This window comes from Pseudogymnoascus destructans, assembly GCF_001641265.1.
Source record: "Pseudogymnoascus destructans isolate 20631-21 unplaced genomic scaffold scaffold_7, whole genome shotgun sequence".
NCBI lineage: Eukaryota > Fungi > Ascomycota > Leotiomycetes > Thelebolales > Thelebolaceae > Pseudogymnoascus > Pseudogymnoascus destructans.
The window spans coordinates 609,650-630,763 of record NW_020167526.1 but is presented as its reverse complement, the minus strand read 5'-3'; the positions used below and the strand labels follow the sequence as shown (position 1 = coordinate 630,763).

At 51.7% G+C, this 21,114-nt stretch overlaps 10 protein-coding genes and 1 non-coding gene across 11 annotated transcripts; 5 read left to right on the top strand and 6 right to left on the bottom strand.

The window, feature by feature from the left end:
* Positions 1-477: 477 nt before the first annotated feature.
* Positions 478-2,164, bottom strand: VC83_02925 (uncharacterized protein). Its single transcript, XM_024466576.1, has 2 exons — positions 1,779-2,164; positions 478-1,727 (listed from the first exon to the last, which is right to left on the bottom strand). Exons 1-2 carry the CDS (start codon positions 2,053-2,055, stop codon positions 655-657), a joined length of 1,350 nt encoding a protein of 449 aa, XP_024325480.1. The 5' UTR covers positions 2,056-2,164; the 3' UTR covers positions 478-654.
* Positions 2,165-2,301: 137 nt separating this feature from the next.
* VC83_02924 (uncharacterized protein) lies at positions 2,302-3,371 on the top strand. The gene is made up of 3 exons (XM_024466575.1): positions 2,302-2,450; positions 2,607-2,911; positions 2,984-3,371. The coding sequence occupies exons 1-3, from the start codon at positions 2,433-2,435 to the stop codon at positions 3,144-3,146; spliced, it is 486 nt and encodes a 161-aa protein (XP_024325479.1). The 5' UTR covers positions 2,302-2,432; the 3' UTR covers positions 3,147-3,371.
* Positions 3,372-4,165, bottom strand: VC83_02923 (uncharacterized protein). Its single transcript, XM_024466574.1, has 2 exons — positions 3,894-4,165; positions 3,372-3,844 (listed from the first exon to the last, which is right to left on the bottom strand). The coding sequence occupies exons 1-2, from the start codon at positions 4,116-4,118 to the stop codon at positions 3,386-3,388; spliced, it is 684 nt and encodes a 227-aa protein (XP_024325486.1). The 5' UTR covers positions 4,119-4,165; the 3' UTR covers positions 3,372-3,385.
* A 136-nt stretch (positions 4,166-4,301) lies between these two features.
* VC83_02922 (uncharacterized protein) lies at positions 4,302-5,617 on the top strand. The gene is made up of 4 exons (XM_024466573.1): positions 4,302-4,431; positions 4,481-4,950; positions 5,000-5,257; positions 5,307-5,617. Exons 1-4 carry the CDS (start codon positions 4,337-4,339, stop codon positions 5,444-5,446), a joined length of 963 nt encoding a protein of 320 aa, XP_024325485.1. The 5' UTR covers positions 4,302-4,336; the 3' UTR covers positions 5,447-5,617.
* Positions 5,618-5,803: 186 nt separating this feature from the next.
* FCF1 (rRNA-processing protein fcf1) lies at positions 5,804-6,495 on the bottom strand (the record flags this gene model as incomplete). The annotated part of the gene is made up of 3 exons (XM_024466572.1): positions 5,804-5,889; positions 5,948-6,407; positions 6,460-6,495. The coding sequence occupies 3 exons, from the start codon at positions 6,493-6,495 to the stop codon at positions 5,804-5,806; spliced, it is 582 nt and encodes a 193-aa protein (XP_024325484.1).
* A 738-nt stretch (positions 6,496-7,233) lies between these two features.
* On the top strand, positions 7,234-8,412 carry VC83_02920 (uncharacterized protein; the record flags this gene model as incomplete). The annotated part of the gene is made up of 1 exon (XM_024466571.1): positions 7,234-8,412. One exon carries the CDS (start codon positions 7,234-7,236, stop codon positions 8,410-8,412), a length of 1,179 nt encoding a protein of 392 aa, XP_024325483.1.
* A 388-nt stretch (positions 8,413-8,800) lies between these two features.
* On the bottom strand, positions 8,801-10,310 carry VC83_02919 (uncharacterized protein). The gene has a single exon (XM_024466570.1). The coding sequence runs from the start codon at positions 10,017-10,019 to the stop codon at positions 8,979-8,981; it is 1,041 nt and encodes a 346-aa protein (XP_024325232.1). The 5' UTR covers positions 10,020-10,310; the 3' UTR covers positions 8,801-8,978.
* A 16-nt stretch (positions 10,311-10,326) lies between these two features.
* Positions 10,327-13,480, top strand: VC83_02918 (uncharacterized protein). Its single transcript, XM_024466569.1, has 7 exons — positions 10,327-10,614; positions 10,687-11,005; positions 11,054-11,230; positions 11,281-11,438; positions 11,490-12,445; positions 12,494-12,613; positions 12,663-13,480. Exons 1-7 carry the CDS (start codon positions 10,462-10,464, stop codon positions 13,414-13,416), a joined length of 2,637 nt encoding a protein of 878 aa, XP_024325233.1. The 5' UTR covers positions 10,327-10,461; the 3' UTR covers positions 13,417-13,480.
* A 625-nt stretch (positions 13,481-14,105) lies between these two features.
* VC83_02917 lies at positions 14,106-14,201 on the bottom strand (the record flags this gene model as incomplete). Its single annotated transcript has 1 exon — positions 14,106-14,201. It is a non-coding gene; the product is annotated as a tRNA-Ser (tRNA).
* Positions 14,202-14,312: 111 nt separating this feature from the next.
* VC83_02916 (uncharacterized protein) lies at positions 14,313-16,797 on the bottom strand. Its single transcript, XM_024466568.1, has 4 exons — positions 16,559-16,797; positions 16,415-16,492; positions 16,329-16,356; positions 14,313-16,272 (listed from the first exon to the last, which is right to left on the bottom strand). Coding segments are annotated over exons 1-4 (1,830 nt in total). The 5' UTR covers positions 16,561-16,797; the 3' UTR covers positions 14,313-14,550.
* A 306-nt stretch (positions 16,798-17,103) lies between these two features.
* On the top strand, positions 17,104-21,107 carry RAD16 (DNA repair protein). Its single transcript, XM_024466567.1, has 4 exons — positions 17,104-17,561; positions 17,641-17,899; positions 17,986-19,300; positions 19,352-21,107. Exons 2-4 carry the CDS (start codon positions 17,682-17,684, stop codon positions 20,729-20,731), a joined length of 2,913 nt encoding a protein of 970 aa, XP_024325238.1. The 5' UTR covers positions 17,104-17,561; positions 17,641-17,681; the 3' UTR covers positions 20,732-21,107.
* The last annotated feature ends 7 nt before the right edge of the window (positions 21,108-21,114 follow it).

The following is a 21,114-nucleotide window of genomic DNA, read 5'->3' as shown; positions in this document are numbered from 1 at the left end:
GAGTCATGAACTTCGCGTTGTGTATAAAGGTAGGCGCAAGGACACCGAATCCAATCATTCACCACACCCGATTTAAGTTATTTAAGAACTCGCTATGGGTTTGCTTCCTTGGCTTCAGCCGGAATATATTTCGAGAGTGCCCGCGTACCCAAGGCAAAGGGCAAGACACAGCACTTTGCTCTCACGGCAAGATCATGGTGGTGACAGCAAACTCCGCCGGTAGCGGGGTGCAACGACAGCACTGGAATAGCGCTGACAGTATTGCAATAACGGTGACATGGGCTCGATTATACCACAGATATGATAGAGGCCACAAATATAACCTCCTTGGCTATCTTTTCGAGCTTCGCCTGTCCTCCGCAGCATTATCAATGATCTATTCGATGCTCTTGCGATCCTTTTCATTGTGTATGCACCTTTGATATATAGGGTTGCATATTTCGGGCCATTTGTTTTCATGATATTTTATTCATAATCCGATGACAGAACTACTTGGACCCCCCGCTATGAATACCATTTATTACAACAAAAATACGAGTAGCCATGAACCGGGTTCTCAGACAAACTGATAGCAATTGTATACAGCTCATCCCCGGCAACTCAGGACAATTTCCTTGTTTGCCATACCTATACCTTTACGCCATGCATAGCCCCTTACAAATTCAAGGTCATCACGAACTCCTCTTCTTCTTCCTCCGCCTCACCCCTCATACACTCTGGTAGCCCCGAATTAGCCCCAAAGCCCAGATCATCATCATTGATATCGAAAGCTCCCAGAAATCCCAACCTGCTGCTCTCTTCTTCTCGCTTCGCTCCATAACGCGCAGGCGTGATCGTCTTATCTGAGACAGCTGACAGATTGCTCAGCGAGCGCACTGGTGTTGAAGGCACTGTAGACACGGTGCCATTGGACAGTGCTGTTGACGCGAAACGGCCCTTCTTGTAGCCCATGGTGCTGCGCGAGGCGGCGCTGGCAGACGCGTTGCGCATCGTTGAAGGCTGGATGGCAGGGAGTGGCGGGTTGGAGCCGCAGAGGAGGAATGGCGCGGGCTTCTTGGTTAGGGGGAGAGGACGAGATGGCTTTGTTGAGGTAGTGGTGTGCTTTGGTGCCAATGCGAGGGCGGATGCGGCGCGGCGGGATGTAAGCGTTGCTGGGCCTCTGCTGGGCAATGCAGATGCGTTTGGTGGGAGCTGGGCGGAGACTTCACGGCGTTCTTCGGTGGGTTTCTTGCGTTGAACTTTGGGAAATGTCTCTGGGACGTCGTGGACAACACAGGGGTCCTCCTCGACTGCTTTGAGGATCTTATCATCAGTCGCCTTCAACGATCTAGCGAGCTCCTCTTCGAACTCCCTCTCTCCTTTAGATACACCATTTGCATCCACGGGGTTGTAGTAGCGTGTGTGGAAGTCCTTTCTCTGATTCTCTCGCTTCACGATGCTGTAGTCCAGGTGTCCGTTGGGGAAGTCTTCGTTCTCGTAGGGAAGGTCTTTAGATTTAGGTGGGCAGTATTCGACCTCTCGTTCACCCAATGGGTCTGGCTCGTCACCGTGGATTTCCAATTTGATAGTATCGACGTGGCTAATCTTTTGCCTTAATGGTCGAGTGCTCGTTGGCCTGATCTGAGTCTTCTCGGGACCTTTGTCTATCTCAGCTCTGGCTGGAGTTTGAAACGCCTTCGCCTTTGCGTTTGTCGTCTTCATCCCAAGGGGTGCGCGAGTCCGAGGACCTATTTTATGGTCAGCAATAAATCCATACGGTCAGCATTTCCGTATCGTACCCATTGGAGTTATGAAGGCATTCTTGTCGAGACCTGTGCCCTTCTTCCCGCCAGTAACTAGGTTCTCATTGCCCTTGCCCTTCGTTTGAAGGACACTCTTCTTTCCGAAGCCCGTCGGCGCATTTTCGTCGTGCAGAGGTATCTTGAGTGGCGTCCTGGGGTATCTGTTCCCTGGGGTCTTCGGTGGTGCAGCTCTTGTGCCTTGGTTCAGTGGCTTCGAAGCAGCCAGAGCTTGCTGGCCATGGACCAGATTCTCCTGGTCCCGAGCTGCTAACATTGTGAATGGTTTGCTGCTCAATGGAGAATTGCTTATAGTGTAAATGTCATGGCGATGAGAGACAATTTTGTGCAAGTATAAGGTATCTCGGTAGTTTAATGAGGTGGTTGATGAGGTTGTCGTAACCTGAATGGGGACCAGCCAAGGCTTGTTTTCCTTATGTGGGGTTGACATGGCAACAACGATGTGCCTCCCAAAATTAGTAGGGGCAACCCCTGTTGGCTAATCAGCAGCTCTTTCGGTTGCGATACTCAACCCCCTCATCCAACATCACCACCTGAACCTTACGATAACTACCTTTCCGCTCTTACATTTGAAATTTCATACCTGACCATCTCTACTTCAACTCCCCGCGAACTTCCAAAAAACCAGCCACCATGGATCGCATCAAGGAAGTGAGTTGCCCACTCCTGTCTGTTTCCTTACCGCCTAGAACCCCGCCATGTCACCATTGAGACCACATTCGTATTGTCTCACGAGATATCAGCGCGAGCACATCCAACACTGGCCTTGCTGCGTCTATAATATGACCTAGCTAATGCAATACTCAGAAAATGAACTCTCTCCGCATCGAGGCGGATGAGGCAACTGCGAAGGCTCAAGAGCTCCAGGAGAAGGTCAAGACGCTTGAGCAGGAGAACTTGGCCAAGGAGCAGGAAGTCACATCTCTTCAACACAAGAACGGCTTATTGGAGGCTGAGGTAGAGAAGCTGGAGACACACAACAAGGAGATCAAGGCTACAGCTGAGGAGAGCACCCAACACGGCCACCAGAACGAGACCCTGCAGCGCCGTCTCCAGCTCCTTGAGGAGGAGGCAGAGGAGGCAGACAAGAACCTGCGCGAGACAAATGACAAGTACGTTGGAGACCTCTCAGCCGCTTTGCATCCTATTTTGATGGTGTGGAAGAGTACTGATAAAATTTACAGGCTCCGTCAAACAGACGTCAAGGCTGGCCACTTCGAGCGCAAGGTTAAGGCGCTCGAGAACGACAGAGACTCATGGGAGGCGAAATACGAGGAGATGGCTGAGAAGTACGCCAAGGTACAGAAAGAGCTGAAGGACTTCCAGGACGAGATTGGCCAAATCTAGTATCAAGGGCCACGACCTACCTTCCCGTTTTACGCGCGTCACATTGCGATTTCAGTTTAGGCAGTAATCACCCGGCGGTTCACACCGTTATTCCTCATATCGCTTATGTCTTTACGACTGTCCGCCATAGAAGTTCCTGTTACTGCTGTTTGGGGTGGACGAGCTTCTTCCTGTAATCACAGGCCACTTAAAACAGATATCACGTTTCCAAAACTATGATATTATTCGTGTCGTGACTCTTAATCGTCGCCTCTCCTAGCGCTCGCCTGCTTCTTATTCGAAGACTTCTGTTTCGCCCTGCCAATCTTCCGCTCGATCTTAGACTCGTACCTGAACGGCTTCTTTTTATCCTTCTTCGGCCACTGCTTCTTGGGATTTGCCTTTGCAAACTTCGCCGCCTTGGCCGCCTCCGCTGTCTTCTTCCTCCCCTCTAACTCTGCCTCCTCATCCTCTGCTGCTGTATGTAATCCATCTTTTGACACGCCTACCTCCTCCACAGTCACCGTCGTAAACCGATCCTCATCAATGTATTCTTCTTCGTGATTGATTGGCTCCGCCGGCGCTTCTTCCTTTATGCCATCCCACTCCCCATCCTCGCCGGATTCCTCATGATCTAAGAAGGGAGACTTTGATTCCGCTAATATCGCATCGACGGCAGCGACGTGCGCTTTCAGCTCTTGTGTTCGTTCTTCTCGTAACTGAGGACATTAGAAAACATCCTCTACGTGAAGGCGACAGCGTATTTACCTGTTTCCTCTGCAGGATGCGCTCCTCCTTGGCCTTTTTCTCGTTCTCTGCCTGCGCCCTCTTCATACGCTCCACCTTGCGCTTGTGGAAACCGGTCAGATAGTCTGCTCTGGCATCGACGTCGAAACTGATCTCCTCGATTGCAGCATTTCTCTTTCTTTTCTTTGGTTGCGGCGGTAACGTCGACTTTTTCGGCCTCGGCACGACGAAATGCTCTGATGACATTATGGCAATATATTGGTGGTTGATTTATAAATTTATTTTCATGGTCCTATCTCGTCTTGTATCTATCCATAATTTCTCGATTCTGGGGACCAACCGATAAGCTTTGGTGGCGGCCTGAGATATTAGGGTGACACTAGACACCTCCAGACGTATGTGCCTATCATGGGTCTTTGGATGCTTCAACGGAGGTAGAGAAGCTACAAGACACAGCCACCAGAATGCGCTTCTCTACAGCTGGAACGATTGCGGCTTGCATAGCTGCAGCGAGCGCCTTTAAAGATACCTCGCCATTCCTCCTCTTCTCGAACCAAGAGTGCGTATATCCAACACGGTTTTGCCCATCTCCAACTAACCAAACGCAGCATCTGGGCTTCTCAAGAAGCAGGCCAAACAGAACGCCTATCCGACCTCAACCAGCTCGACTCTGCAAGCGCGGTGACGACTTCCCTTGTTAACAGCTTGGTTTGCCTACCCGTCGAGACCCTCCTCATCATCGTCCAACCCGACGCCAATGCCGCCGACTACAGCAGCAAGACAACTGCGCCCCACCTGCGCAAGGCACTGAAGAGCAGCGTTGACGATGGGCCGGTATATGTTGGCCTCAACGTAGCGGAGGTTGTAGGAGCCGTGGATGTGGATGGGCTGCAAACAGCCGTGGAGGCTTCGTGCGGCTTTGGGTTCCAAAAGGCGGAAGCTTATGGCGAAGACGGTGTTGCGAAGATCGACTTCATTCCAGTATCAGACAAGGAATCAGCAACCGTGGGGATTAGGATGGACCTGCGACCGCTGTCGGATGAACCGGCACAGCGTGTTCGCCAGCTTGCGTATCACGGTTGGTACCCTTTTGCGCTTCGTTGAAATTCACTCACTGATGTGTTCAGATGTCATTTTGCAAGAGTTGCTGGCCCAGTTAAAGGGACGTAGCTACGCCGTTCTCTTTGCCACGACACCGGTAAACTCCAAGACCCCCGCTCCCGTCGTGCACGACAGTGTATCCGATGTCCCCAACTACGAGTCTGAGTTCCAGGAGCCGCTGCATTCAGAGATCAAGCGACAGACAGGGGCTATGCGTCGCTCAGATGGCGGCAAGACGGTGGACAGGAGGCCGCTTTTCGAGAAATACCAATTCTTTACACCAGGTATGAATTTACCCATTCTCTTTGAGGGACTGCAGCTAAATACATATAGGAATTTTCATGGGACTAATGGTGACGCTCCTCCTTGTGGCTATCCTCTCTGTGGGTATTAGGGGTATCGCTGGTCTGGAGGTGTCTTACGCCGCGTTCGAGAAGGAGATGGGCCCTGCGGCACAGAAGAAGGTGCAGTAGAGTGAGACTTAATTTATGGGAATGTGGTATACCATGTGTACAAGAGCGAGTTGTATTCTTAGTTTTTGAAGCAGCGGCCGTATGTGCTTGCTCGGAGTTGGTGGGATTCCTAGAATTACAATATGAGATCTGCAAGCGTCTGATCTACTCCATGTTTGACAGCAGGGCGAGGAACTACTGATGTCTTGTGATTGATTATATTTTCCATTTTTACAGTCAATAGATGCTGTTCCCCTAATCTCCCTGATGTCGTTCAGGGTGTAACCATGGCCCTTTTCAACGCCCAAAAACTCCGTACGCTATGCCTGTAAACATAGCCTTTGAAAATCGTATCCCATCCTTCGTTCTTGCATTCCTCTATTTCTCTGGTGCGTCGGGCAACCTCTCAATGACATACTTTCCTCTCGCCACGCTCATAATCGGGACACCGGGAATCTTCCTTACTGCTATGTATCAGTATCATTCTGCCAGCAGTGTTTAGGGTATGGGGGCTCTTCTTACTCCTCCGCTTAAGGTCCAAATCGTTCGTTGCCACAATATAAACCTTGTTCTTCATCACACGATCCACGATGCAGTCATCCGCATACACGCCCTTATGATCGCACTGAAGCCTCTCCCACCTCTCATCCCTCGCTATCCGCAGCGCAATCCTGTACTTCGGTCCCAGCTTCTCAAGCTCAGCCATCACGCAAGATGTAATTATAGGCGTACACTTCGCGTAGAGCGTGTCCATCATAGACTCGAGCAACGGCAGCTTGCGCTGGACGGTATGCGATAAGAAATTGGTATCGACGAGAACAGAGTAGGGCGGTACGAGGGCGGTATTGTACTGGAAGAAGAGGGCCGAGGAGACCTGGGGAATCTGGCGAACGACGGCGACTTCCTTCTTCTTTTGGCCTTCGGCAGCGGCGTCGACGTTCTTCTTGAGGCGCGCATCGCGTTGGCCGATGAGGCGCTTGACCTACGGACTGTTAGACAAATTGGTTTGCTGAGGAGCTGGAGAGAAGACCTACCTGGCCGAACTTGCGGGTTTTCTTTGCGACGCCCATGGTGGATTGTGTGTGCGGGGTGAAGGAAGGAGCGTATAGGTGGTGGTGGTGTTGGAGTGTGGATAGACGTTTTCAATATTTCTTAATCGCGATAGTGAGGCCGATAAGTTAGCGACATGGGGGAGAGTGATACTGTAGATTCTTTTTCTTGTGTTGCCAACGCTAAAGTGTCACCCTCACACTAAAAATAGCGGGTACGCCGTACTTGCTTCTGAGGCACAAGTATTCCCATCCAAGACAGGGGACCAACGCCAACTTATCCAAGTTTTCATCCTTTCGCTCACCCTCTCACCTCGATCAATAACTTCACTTTCGCCTTATGTCCAGTCGACTATATTGAATAGCGCATACTCTATCCCTTGTATCTCTCCGACGCTCGTTACTTTTCAACGTCTTGATCTATTTACATTCGCCCTGTATTACCCACGCCTTGAAACCGCTGCGTCAACCCCTTAAGTGACCGAGACACCTGGAATGCCTCATCGATCGACAGAAGACATTCATCGAAGGCATTGACATCTGTGACGCTGGCGCTCGATCGCGACGATTACCTGCCCAGCGGCCAGGCCCCTTATTGCCGTCGCCAACGACAACACAGCCCCCACCTACAGACCAAAGACCGCAAAGGCCCCGAGTCGAGGCGACAACAACACAAGCCCAGACGTTTCCGTGGTCTACAACGACCTCTATTTGCATATTGGATAGCAATCGGACTTCCTTTACGGAATATACACGGCCATGCAACTGTTTCGTGGACGACAAGTGGCTATAGCCCTACTGTCGACGTTGTTGGTATCATCAACCGCATACGCCCAGAACCAAAAGTCAGATACGGCGGCGGATACTGGGAAAACAGACGCCGCAAAGACTGATGCGGCTAAAACTAGCGAGACCAAGAACAACACCCCAGACCAGACAACGGCGCCGACAAAAGGCAATACCAACAAACCCTCAGAAACAGGAAACAACAACACTCCCACACCGACCCCAACATCAGATGCTGGTGCGGCCATAACAGGAGGCAGTACCGGCACAAATGATGTCAAGGTTCCCCAGAGCACCATCACAGACGCCTCGTCCGCGGGTGATAGTGCCCCTGCGGCGACAGACCTGCCCCAGATTCCAGGTGGTTACAAGATTCCCGTAGCACAAGTTCCTGCGACACTCAACGCACCCTATATGCAGGTGTCCAAGCTCCCTGCCGGCACGGTCTTCATCGTCGTGGGTGCCATCCTTGGTTTCCTCGCTCTAGCCGTCGTCTTGTGGCGCGGCCTCACAGTGTGGGCTCTGAAGCGTTCCGTAAAGCGCGCTGCCAAGGGGAACAACGTTCAAGACACCAAGGCCCTTCTCAACTTGCGCCCACCCGCCGCACCGGTATACAACAGATACTCTGACCGCGATTCGACCCTCTCCCTCGCCAATCTCCGCAAGAGCCCCAAGCCAACGCGGCCCACAACATCAAGCGGCGCCGCCCCTGGCCAATCTCTCTTCTTCTCTCCCACCGCCGGTGGCTCTAGCATGCTCAACCCCGGCAACCGCAACTCCGGCTACCTCCCCTCAGGCTACTACGCCGCCGGTGCATCAGCACCCGGAAACGGATCTGGCATGGCACACCTGGGCGGCAGCAGACTCACTGCTCGCGAGGCAATCTCGTTGTCGAATCTTGGACCTCAGGCGAAGGGATACGCACGCGCGCAGAGTCTCGGCACTACGCCGCCAGATAGTCCACGTGTAGGACCGGCGCTAAGCCCGGGGCCCCAACACGGCATGCATTTGAGCACGAGCACGTTGGATCTGACGCAGAGACCTGGCGGGAGGGCGCCGAGTGCCTACCTTGAGGATCTGTTTGATGAGGCTGGGGCTGCCCCGGGACATTATCCAGTGAATCACCCGAATTATCAGGGACCCGCAAGGTAAGCTCTGAGCGGTTGATAAGAAAGAGAGTTTAGGGAATGCGAAGGCATGTATCTTGAAGAGGAGGGTGAGAAGGGTTGGAGGGAGTGGATTGAAATCTTACGAGTTGCACAAACGCATTCATTGTAATCGGGGGAAGTCATGGAGTTCGTCTACATGCATTACCTCGCTGGGCCCCTTTCCCCTATCTGTTTGGGCCGGGTGGCGGAGGAGCTTTTTCTGTCCTAACGGCGTGGTTAGATTTATTTGGCGGTTGGTTTGGTCGCTCTGTTATGGGTAGATTGCGCGGACACGCGGAGGAAAAATGGTGGCTTAATGATTGTATGGCAGGGGGGGTTTGGAGAGTGTATATATCATAGTTGAATGGAAGCACATGAGCAGCTTAGACCGTTGGAGTTATTTGAGTCTCGAGTTTTGTATTTTAGCGACCAATCTATATAATAAGTCTAGTGTCTGGTATCATTTTGTTTTCGTTGCTCGTGCGCTACGGTTGACGATGTTCTTCCATATCTCCCGGAATGATACTCACAGTGCTCCCTCCCGCCTCTATCCAACCCCGGCAGCAGTTCTCAGCGCCTCCTCTCCCTATCCCGATCCCTATACTCCCTCCCATCTCTATCATCTCTTCCACCATACCTCTCATCCCGCTCTCTCCTCTTCTTATCCTCCCTCTCTCGATATTCTCCAGGCTTCTCCCGCCTCTCCTTCCTCGCTCCAGTATTCAATCTCTTCACATCGCTCTTTTGCACCCACGCCCCAAGCTCCTCAGCCCCTTTCAGCTCCCGCGCCCCCAGACCAAGTAGATTTAACCGCCGCTTCCCCTCCTTTGGCGTCGCCACTTTCTCCCCTTTCCAACCCATGCCTCGGAGCAGCGCTGCCCCGAAATCCTCAACCGGCATGTCTTCGTAATCCTGAAGCGTGGAGGCATCAGGCGCTGCGGCAATGGCGCGCTGGTATGCATCCCCATCGCTAATAGGAGCCTCATACGTTGTGTCTTCCGTGGACGCAATAACAAGATCAGGGCGCTTGACCTTGTCCGAACGCCCCAACAGCGCATCAAGCGCACGATCATCATCCGTCTTCACCTTCTCCACCAGCGCCTCCGTCGGCTCCGGCGACGCAGACCTAGGCGGTTCAACACCCTCAACCACATCCTTCTCCTTCTCCTCCTTCGATGTTAGTGTCAACCCCCATTTAATCTCCTCCCCCCCCTGCACCTCCGTCTCCCCTTTCCCCTCAGCAGCCCTCCTCGCCCCCTCGCGCTGCGCCTGCACCTCAGGCGGAAGCACGTTCTTCCCACCCCTTCGCTGCCGGGCCTCAGCACGCCAGTCGCGATTAGGCAGTTTCTCGATGATGGGCGCGCTGCGCGTGTGTCGCTCGCGCGTCTCTGCGCCGGAGGCACCGAAGGCGGTTACGGCGACGGGTTCGGGCTCGCGGTCGGAGTCGGAGTCAGAGACGTGGTGGAGGGGGGGGCGGGGGCGTTTGCCGAGGGAGGAGGGAGGTTTGGTGGAAGAGGGGCGCGAGGAGGGCGTCGAGCTCGACGGCTTGGAGGCGAGGGAGAATTTCTTCATGGTGAAGGGGCTGGGGGGGCCGCTGTTAGAGGAGGACATGGTGGTGGTGGGCGCGTGAGGATGGTGATGTGGGTGTGGCGGGCCGCTGTTCGCGGGGGTAGAGACACGACTCGCTGTGGAGAGCGCGTGTTTGCGAATGGGTGAGAGCGATGGTGCTGGTAAGGACGAAGCTGGCAATGATTATGGTTGTGGATGGCCTCGAGTGAATTTCGGAAATGTTGCCTTCCAAGGTCAAGGTGTTTGTCCTGTTTGAACAGAGAACGGAGTAAATATATTCCGAGGTACAGGGGTACCGACGGGACCAAGCTCCATATCCAAGCTTCATACATGTCCATAACGATTTCCATATATTTGAAAAACCAAAGTTCCAAAGAAACCATTGCAGCTATGTTGCTCTGAATGGTTGAGTGCTATGATACCTACGACATAACTTTACGATTTCATTAATGGACCTATTTTGAGACGACAGCTCTAAGAAAGCATGGCGGCACCAAAAGCCTTGGGGCAATCGATTGCCAACTTCGCCCGCGACGGAGTGTTTCCGGGAGATGAAGAAATCTCCAAAAGTTATGTAGAAGGGGAAGCTCTTGCATTGGCGTTGCAAGCCGTGACTGCAGCTAGGTCTGCTCTGGAGGTTAGTGTTACGAGGAGAGCTCTTTGGCGGGGTAGAAGCTATTACGGGAACAACGGCTAACGAACTTTGTAGGATGAGATTCGAAAAACTAGTCGCGACAGTGCGCCAGAAGTCGATACCTGGATCACGAATGCACATGCCCTCCAGGAAGATATCGAGAACTCCAAGAGCCTTGCTGAGGACATTGCTCGCGATGCAGAAGGTGGAGATGCGTTGCAACGGGCAGCGAAGGAAGACGCTGAACATGTCGAGTTTCTTGAGAAGGAGGTCCAATACAATACACAGCTGAAAGAGGCGCTGGGAGGAATTCAGGATGTCCAGAGAATGCTGGATGGGGCTGAAGGCGCAGGTGTTCAAGGCAGACTTCTGGAAGCTCTGAATATACTTGCGCGTATGTTAACCTGGAACTTTGTTTTGGATTGCAACTGACCTGCTTCAGAATCATGGGAGAAGATGGAAAATATCCCCACACATGAATTCACTCGGCCGCTATCAGTATTGAATGAGCGGGCGTTTCTGATCAAGGAATCTATCCATGAACAGTTCGGTCACATCTGGGATACGCTTGTGCACTTCGATGAGGAAATGACCTCTCTGACACTGGACAACACCATTGGTAAGAACTGAGAACTGGGTAATGATTGTGCTATGCTAACAGAGGGAAAGTCGGCCGAACAGATTTACCCCAATCGGTTCTCATAATGAAGGCTTATAAAGAGGATGATACGAGAATCAAAAAGTTCTGTGATGATTTCGAAACTGCAATTGTACACCCTCGAGTTCTTATCGGCCATGGCCCGCTAAAGTCTATTTCCGTTGAGGGGGTAAGTCGTTGCTTTACCAGAAGAATGGGATTATGGCTAATATGAATCTAGACCACCATACGAGCGTCTGAAGAAGTACCCGCAACGCTTGGAATAAGGGAACTCTTTCTTGACCTCGAAAAGATGATCCGCTTCCTTTCCGAAAACTTCCCGCCCGACTTCGCTCAGCCACTGTCTTCTGTATTAATGCCGAAGCTCACCACACTAATCAGAGAGACATGGCTTGACTCTGTAGTACCGGTGTCATTAGACCGTATGACCGATTTCCGGAATTCCATTGCTCTCGTTCACGAGTTTGCGGAGACCATCACTTCCTTGGGATGGGGCGGGGCAGATAATCTCAACGATTGGGTTGAAAGTTCTCCGCGATTATGGGTTGCAAAGCGCAGGGAGACAGCGCTGGATTCTACAAGGAGGCAGCTATCGAAGGGCATTGGACGTACCAAAGGGGTTGAACGAACAGAAACTCAAACCATCACCGAATTCATTGACGAAGAGCTGCATGGGGAGGCTGCAAACGAGGGCAAGGAGACAGTTAAACGTGAGGATGACTGGGATGTTGAGTGGTCGGATGACGAGGACAAGGGCAATGAAGACAGCGCTACAGGAGGCGACAAAGGCAAGGCCAAGGAAAAGAATACCGGCGGAGGCAGCGACAGTGAAGGAAATACAAGATCTTCATCGAGCCTTGGAAGAGATTCTCCTAAAGAAAACAACTGGACTGCTGGAGTTTTGAAAGAAACAGCCCCTGATGACGATGGTGGGGCCGATGCCTGGGGGTGGGGCGATGATGACAATGAAGAAGCACCTGTAGAAGCACCTGCGGAAACCGAGGAGGAGCCAGCTCCAGTACCCGAGAAACCCGAGATATCGGAACCTGAGGCGAGAAGGGAGGTGCAGCGAGAGGTAACCTTGACCGAAAAGTACACGGTATCGTCTATGCCGGAGCCAGTGTTCGATACCATCAGGCACATCATAGAAGATGCAGTGACGCTGACGCGCGAGAAGTAAGTTGGAAAAATCACATCTTCAGTCATAATACTAACGGTATGTAGCCATGATACCAATCGTGACAGCGCAGCAGCTGTTGGACTATTTGGCCTACCAACTCTAGTCTTAGCCATGTACCGCGCTTCTGCACCTGTTTACTATAACCTCGCCCCTGGCGCGAACATGTCAGTTTTTCCAATCCCTAATCCCTCATCCACCAACTAACACCCCCAGGTACTGCTACAACGACGCCATGCACCTCTCCGACCTCCTCAAAGACTTCTCCGCCACCTGGTCCCAACGCACCGACCTCGGCCCTCGCGCAAAAGGCAAAGTCCGCCTCGACGGCGAAGTCCAATCCCTCCTGAAATTTAGCCGCGCCGCCTACGGCCGCGAAATGAGCACCCAACGCACCATCATCACAGACCTCCTCGGCGGCGCGCAGAGCTTCCTCAACCAGGGCGATGATGCCACCACCGACCAAGTCGCCGTCGAGTCCGTCGTCGCGCACATCTGTGCCCTCGCTAAGGAGTGGCGCACTATTCTCTCCGAGTCCGCGTGGTCACAGGCTGTCGGCGCGCTGCTGTCTACCGTCGCGCGAAAGATGATTCGTGATGTCACTGATCTCACCGTCCTGGGCGCCGACGAGGCGTTCCGCGTCGCATCGCTGATCGCGCTAGTGACCAAGCTGGACGACCTCTTCACTCAAGAGGGCGCAGATGAGGACCCGGAGAACCCGCCTGTGCCGACGACATCGAACTACGCTGCGTTCTGGCTTAAGCTGCACTTCCTGAGCGAGGTGTTACAGAGTAACTTGCGGGACCTGATGTTCCTGTGGTCGAAGAGCGATTTGAGTCTTTATTTTGGGGCGGAGGAGGTGGTGGATTTGATTGAGCTGAGCTTTGAGACGAATCGTCGGACGAAGGAGGCGATTGCTGAGATTAGAAGTGAGCCATTTCCGAGGGGGGTGGCTCCGGAGGAGATGTAAAAAGGTGGGGGAGGTTGGGAAGGGGGTTGGTAGGATGGTATGAGCTATGCATATATGATACCCCTTAAACACTTATTCTCTGGACTGGAATCGTGCCTGCTGTGTGTACTATCAGGTGCGATATTCTGACACAGTATTTCAATTCGTTCATCCGACTTCTTATTATGAGATCCTATTAACTTAAATTGCCATGCTAGTTACTAAGAAATGGAGTTAAAGGGAGAGATCCCGTAAACTTAAATTGCTGCCAGAAACTCTCATAGGCTTATTCGTAGCATGAGCAACTGTAAACATTGCCGTTGCGCATATTCACTCACGAGGTTTTAAGCACAAGCACTGTAAACGCTACCGTTATACACAGTTAATATAAACGCCATTACGATACATAGTTATTACTATAAGCGCTGCTGTTACGCACAGTTTACTTATGAGACCTTTAGGCAGTATAATGACTATAAACGCTGCTGTTGTCCACAGTCGCTCATGAGGATTTAGGTGGCACAAGTATGCTTCACGAGTAACCAACCCTAAAAGCACAGATCCCATAAATAAAAGAAATGACTGCAAGAGCGACAATAACTATTACAATTACCTACCATGCGCTCGTATATGACGCACAGCGTCTGTTGTTTTCCCACCCCTAGCACAGTGTCTGTCAGAGAAAAAAAAACGCAAAAAAAAATATTGAACGACGTGGGCAGGATTTGAACCTACGCGGCCGAAACCATATGATATCGCATTGAAACATTCGAGTCATACCCATTAACCACTCTGGCACCACGCCTTGTTTTTTGTTGAAGGGAGCGGCCTACGAGACATAATATACCCCATACACTATTCCTGTGATGTTGTGTAAGATATCGTCGTGGAACCATGATATGAGAAATTTTATATTACTAGTTTAATTGTGTCGGTCGCTCCTTCCTAATTCTTTTTGATGTGGTGTCGGATTATTAAGAAGGTGCGACCGGTTCTTGTACTGTACGTACCGAAGACAACGTGGAAGCTAAAATAAATCATTGCTCTAATTCTTATAGACCAGGAAGCAAACCCAAAATCGCCCGTTAAGGCACTAACCCCACATAAACACCTTACACTGATCAAAACACACCCTCCCCAAGACCAGAAAAACACCTACTCATCCTCCCCCTCAATCATCATCCCCCTCGCATTCGGATTCCCCAACAAATTCCTCCCCCTCGGCACCCTAACATCCTTAACCCCAAAGCACCCAAACACCTTCAAATTCCTCACCCTCGGACAGCTCCGCCACAGACACCCAACCACAAAATCATCCATATCCCCACAGAAACTCGCATCCACCGTCTCGAGCTCCGGATACGTCTTCCCCTCCCCAAACGCACGCTCAAACGCCGCCCTCTCAATATGGCGACAGGAGAGTATATTCAGCGACCCCAGATGCCGACCCGAGTGCGCCATCAGCGCCTCGAAGCCGGCGGAGCACAGCCCCACGCGGTCGGGGTTGTCGAGCGTGAGACTGTCGACGTGGCGGCACTCCCCTAGATCGACGATGCGCAGGGCGGGGTTGCGCCAGTGCGTGAAGAGCGCGGCGAAGGCGGCGTCGGTGAAGGTCTCGTTGCGCTTGAGGCGGAGTTTGGAGAGGGAGGTGCAATGGGTGTGGATTGCGTTGAGGAGGGAGTCGTCGAGGTGGGGGATGCCGACTAGAGAGAGGGTTTGGAGGTTGGCGCCGAGGTGGGTGATGATTTCAACGTAGGGTTCTGTGATGGTGGGTTTGTAGATTTCGAGAGAAAGGTGCTGGAGGTGTTTGAGAGATGCGATGTGGTAGAGGCCTGCGCTGGTGACCTTTTGGTTGTGGCAGATCTTGAGGCGGGTGAGGTTGGGGCAGAGGTCTTTGATGGATCTCATGGCTTCGTCTCCGAAGGATACATCGGTGTGGTAGACCTTGAGGGATCGAAGATGGCTGCCCTTTGCCATCAAAAAGCTCGTCCAGTGCTCGTCGTCGATTAGGTTTGCGCCGTGTAGGCTCAGGGACTCTAGTTCCACCGTGGAGGCGATCAAGTAATCCATGACCTTCTCCTTGAACTGGATTGCATTTCTCAGACGTAGGTGCTTTATGGTTGGGGCGACCTGGAAAATCCGAACGTAGTCGTCGGATTTTAGTTTGGCGCCGTCATACGCAGTGATATTTGCGACGCCTGGCTTCAAGAATAGGTCCAGAGTTCTAGAATCAAGCATGCGCCTCTTAGACAAGAGCTGCGCCAACTTATCCACGAGACGTGGGGGAAGGTCGCCAAAATCTTCTGCCTGGTGGACGTTGTTAGCAAGTGTACTCACACATTGCGATACCAAGTCTCTTGCACCACGAGCAGATGTGCCCTCCAGGCGCTCGCTTTCGATATTGCGACGGTTGTAACGGGCAGCAGTTTTCCGCTTCTTCCTAGGGCCCCCTTCTTCATCGTCCAAGTCCTTACTACATTTAATACAGAGTAGCCCGCCATCAGGCCCTGTGCGGCTGTAAGGGGTAACGGAAAACCGGATGGCACAGATCTGGCAGTTCTCAAACTGGCCGATCTTTGGAAGGCTAGTTGCGCCGTAGAGGTCTTCGTCAACATCGTCCGAGTCAGAAAAGTCAATGCCTTTCCTCTGAGCCTTTTGAAACGTCTTGGAGGCTTTGGCTCTGGCGGCAGCCTTTTGACTAGCTTTATTCCTCGCTATCTGGGCTTTGGTTAAGGGCTTCTCTTCCAAAGGCGTTTCTTCTTCGAGTCCTGCATCCTCTGACTGCTCTCGGCTATTCTCAGCATCCCAGGAGGCCTGCGCTGCAGCTCGACGCGCTTCGGCATCCCTTCGAATCCTGTTGGCGTCGATATTGTGAGACTAAAGGTGTTAGTGGCTAAAAAGAGATGAGGCCCACCAGTGGTGGTGTAGCTTACAGCAAGAAAGTCTGTCAAAGCAGATGTTCTGATACATGGATTAGTTGAGTGGTTCACAGAGTATTCAGCTCGACGGCTATACGTACGGTCCTTGGATTCGTCGTTGACGAACGACGGGGGGACGCTGACTGGGGCCACCAGGAGGAGGTGGTGGAGGATTCGACCTTTGTATGTGAGAACGAATTCGTAATGAGGGGGGGTGTGAAGTTAATATTGGGGGTTTGGCTTACATTTTGGATGGATCAACGTAATGCAGGCAGTGAAGTGAGGCTTCCGACTTCACTTCTGCCCAAACGCCAAACGCGGCCTTCTTATAACCGTTGGTCAATAATCAATGAAAGGATTGGCAGCTCGGTGATTGTGAACTGCTATGGTAGGCCGGGGATGTAGCCTGGGTGTCGAGGGAAGTATGTGAGAAAGTGTAGAAGGTAAGAAGAGAAGAAATAAATGAAGCCTTTGAGGATTGAGGACCCTAGAATATATGGAAGGGAAGTGGAATGATGGAAATGTAAGTGAGGTACACAGGTACAAAGGTACAAGCTTCAAAACTGAACGACGGCCGAGTATTTTATTTAATTCCAGCCAATGAGAGATCGTTGTTGCCTATAATTGGATTGGAAAATGGCAATTTAGATCACGTGAGACCGCGAAAGGAGAGACCTATTTGGGTTAACGCGTAGGGTAGGGGGGGAAACCGGGACAAATGTAGCAATTGTTACGAGTTTGTTGGCTGGGTGGCAATGGGGAGAGGGGAGAAGAAGTAATACCGGTGATCTCTCTCTTTCTTCTTCTTCTGTTTACATTCTATCCTCTTCATCAAATAAATATCTATGCATATATTGTATTTCACCTCAAGATTCTTTATACTGTGCGACCAAGGCTTGCGCCATTGAGTACCTATTCGTGCTCAATCCCACCTTTGTTGGCTGTCGAGTCAGCATTCGTTACTTCTACCCGTCGCCGCCTGACAACCTCTTTGGCCGTCTTTGGGCCACTACGAATCCAGTCGTTTCAGTCCCAGAGTGAATCCACCCCGACTTCAGCCATTCCCCAAAAGCAAACCAGCACCTGCCTGCGCTGCTTATAGTCGGATCCTCAGCCTGGCTTCACCTGGCCGCATCCAGTACCGGCCTCAACTTCCACAACTCTGTTCTTTTGTCCCACCAATCCATTGTCATCTTGGGACACCCATCTCGGTCGTTATTTTGGTCCTAGATCATTGAGAGACAAGATGTAAGTAGATTCAATCTATATTTCCTTATCCACTCGGAGCATCTCATTATTGGACTGGGCTGACATCATTCCTCTCCAGCTATATGAACGTGAACGAAGAGGCTGGGCCTCAATACAAACATGGTCGCTCTCAGTACAAGGCGTTGGACTAGAAGTTCCATAGCGGCCACCTACGATGGTGCTGGCGATGAGAACGACATCGATCCACTACAGGCCGCCGAATCAATCGACCGGACTTCCACGTCGTCGGCATCTACCACACATGAGAGCAGTGGTTACTCTACCCCCGCTACAAGTGCCGTTACTACCCCAGCTCAGGTGAAAGATGAACCCTCAATGTAAGTCGTCTATATCTGATTTCTTGCGGGCCCGATTTCTGGAATCAATGACATACCCCTCTCGCTTCAATTCTAATTAGAAGTAGTCGTGGTACCAGGCGCCGTATCGCCTCATCTCTTGCCCACGAGGTGTCTTCGGCTACAGCCACCGTGGTTCACCGGGGCAAAGCACTCCGCAATAGCGAATTTGCCCTGAATCCAAGTAGCAGCAGAAAGAGGTCCCAGCCGGTGTTAGACAGCGAGGATGATGATGATGATGAGTTCGAAGACAACTCTAGGGATGCTCAGCTCGCGAGAGCATTGCAGAACGAAGAAAATGAGCGAAGCGAGCTTGTCAGCACAGAGCCCCAAGCTTCTCTCGGAACTAGTCGACGTGGACGACCTCGGAGATCAGTTTTGCCCATGACGGACTTTGCAGACAATTTTTCGGAGGACGAAGATGCTTATAACCCACCTTCAAAGAAGGCCAAGCTGTCTGATAGAAAGGGCAAAGCACGTGCGATGGTTCGCGACTCCGACGAAGTATCCGAGTTCACTAACGGTTCCTTGTCTGCGGATGAGAACGACTTCCCGGGTTTCACGGGCAAAGAAGAGACCAAACAATCTCGGCGTCCTGCTCAAGCTCGTCGTCGCTACGGCAATAACCCGCCCCAACGCCGAAGTACCTTCCAACAGCCGTCTACTCCTGCTATGGAACCCGCAGACGATACTGCCCCAATTGAACAGCCCGATACTGCCGCCGAGGGAGATAGTGATAATGACTCTGAGATGCCCAATTTTACCACGATGACCCTGGCGGAAAGGAGAGCGTACAAGTTAGAGAGTAGGACCAGGGCAGCCCGCCAAAGGTTGGAAAACCATCACCCAGAGCTTTTAGTGATGTGGAAAGAGCTTAGAGATCTGCCAAAGATCCCACCCACCAAAGCAGAACAGCCTGCAAATATATCGAGGGAGTTGAAACCGTTCCAATTGGAAGGTTTGAATTGGATGAAGATGATGGAGAAGACCAAGTGGGGCGGAGGATTGTTAGGCGACGAGATGGGCATGGGGAAGACGATCCAGGCTGTCTCCTTGATTATGTCTGACTATCCAGCTAAGAACCCGTCGCTTGTCCTTATCCCGCCTGTCGCTCTCATGCAGTGGCAGCAAGAAATCGCGCAGTATACAGATGGCACACTCAAGACATTCGTCTACCACGGGACAAACAGCGCCGCGAAGGGTATCACAGTTGCTACGCTTCGAAAGTACGATGTAATTTTGATGTCATACAACAGTTTGGAGTCGCTGTACCGCTTCCAAGAGAAGGGCAGGAAGAGAAAAGATGAGGTTGCATTCCAAAAGAGTCCTGTTCACCAAATCCAGTTTCACAGGGTCATCCTAGATGAGGCTCATAACATCAAGGTAGGAACCAACCCCATCCCCCCTCCCTCAGAGCTGACTATTTGTTTCTAGCAACGTACTACCGGAAGTGCCAAAGCTTGCTTTGCACTTAAAGCTGACCACAAGTGGTGTCTCTCTGGTACACCACTTCAGAACCGTATCGGCGAATTCTTTTCGTTGATTAGGTTTCTTGATGTCCGACCTTTCGCAAGTTATTTCTGCAAGCAGTGCCCCTGCAGCCAACTTGAATGGGCAATGGATGAAAGAAACCGCTGCACCAAATGCTCCCACAATGGCATGCAGCACGTCTCGGTCTTCAACCAAGAGCTTCTCAACCCAATCCAGAAGTACGGCAACTATGGTCCGGGCAAAGAGGCATTTGCAAAGCTCCGCCTCCTTACCGACCGCTTCATGCTCCGTCGCGTCAAGACAGACCATTCTGCTGCGATGGAGCTGCCAGCCAAAGAAATCTATGTTGATCGCAAGTTCTTCGGAGACGAGGAAAATGACTTCGCTAGCAGCATTATGAACAGCGGTACTCGCAAGTTCGAGACTTACGTTTCTCAAGGTGTGCTGCTGAACAACTACGCCAACATTTTCGGTTTGATCATGCAAATGCGCCAAGTCGCAGATCATCCAGATCTGATTCTCAAGAAGGATGGGGCAGGTGGTCAGAACATATTGTGCTGCTGCATTTGTGATGAACCGGCCGAAGATGCGGTCAGATCAGCGTGTAAACACGACTTTTGCCGCACATGTGTGAAGAATTACATCGCCTCATCCGAAGAATCTACAGCAACCCCCGACTGCCCACGCTGCCATCTCCCCCTAGCCATTGACCTCGAGCAACCTGAGATGGTGCAGGATGAGTCCGCCGTTAAAAAGACAAGCATCATCAACCGAATCAAGATGGAGAACTGGACGAGTTCATCTAAGATCGAAGCACTACTGTACGATCTCCACCTCCTTCGCTCCAAGAACTCGTCAACGAAGAGCATCATCTTCTCCGGCTTCACCACGATGCTGCAACTTGTTGAGTGGCGCCTCAGACGCGCTGGAATCACAACGGTCATGTTGGACGGCAGCATGACACCCGCGCAGCGCCAGGCCAGTATCAACGCTTTCATGACAGACCCAACCATCGAGTGCTTCCTCGTTTCCCTGAAGGCCGGCGGTGTCGCGCTCAACCTCACAGAGGCAAGCCATGTCTTCATTGTTGACCCGTGGTGGAACCCGGCGGCGGAATGGCAGTCTGCGGACCGCTGTCATCGCATTGGACAATGTCGCCCCTGCAACATCACGCGTCTGTGCATTGAGGACAGTGTCGAGAGCCGGATGGTGATGTTGCAGGAGAAGAAGAGCAATATGATCCGTAGCACGATTAATAATGATGAGGCGGCTATGGAGAGCTTGACGGCGGAGGATATGCAGTTTTTGTTCCGTGGTACTTAGGGGTGGGTGTTAATTTTTTCTGGCGTTGGGGGAATAGGGACGTACGTTTGCGGTTTTTTGGCGGAGTAGGTGGGACAGGAATAACGATCACGATAGCAAGGGTATGGATATTGTTTATTTGCTATTCTACGGAATGGCGGACTGTGGAATATGGGCCTTGCCTACTTGCCTCCAATAAGCATTGGCAAGCGTTTTATAGCTTATATCGGAGATTTTAGCGTAGACATTGACTCTATAACTACGACGTGCATCTCCTCATATTCGTGCTATCCTCTCCTTTCCCTTACACCGTAATCCAAAAGGCGTTGAGGTATGGATGGAGTCAGCGTCGCCAAGAAAATGCTGGAGATCATAGATCAAGGAAGGCAAGAGGGATATATTCG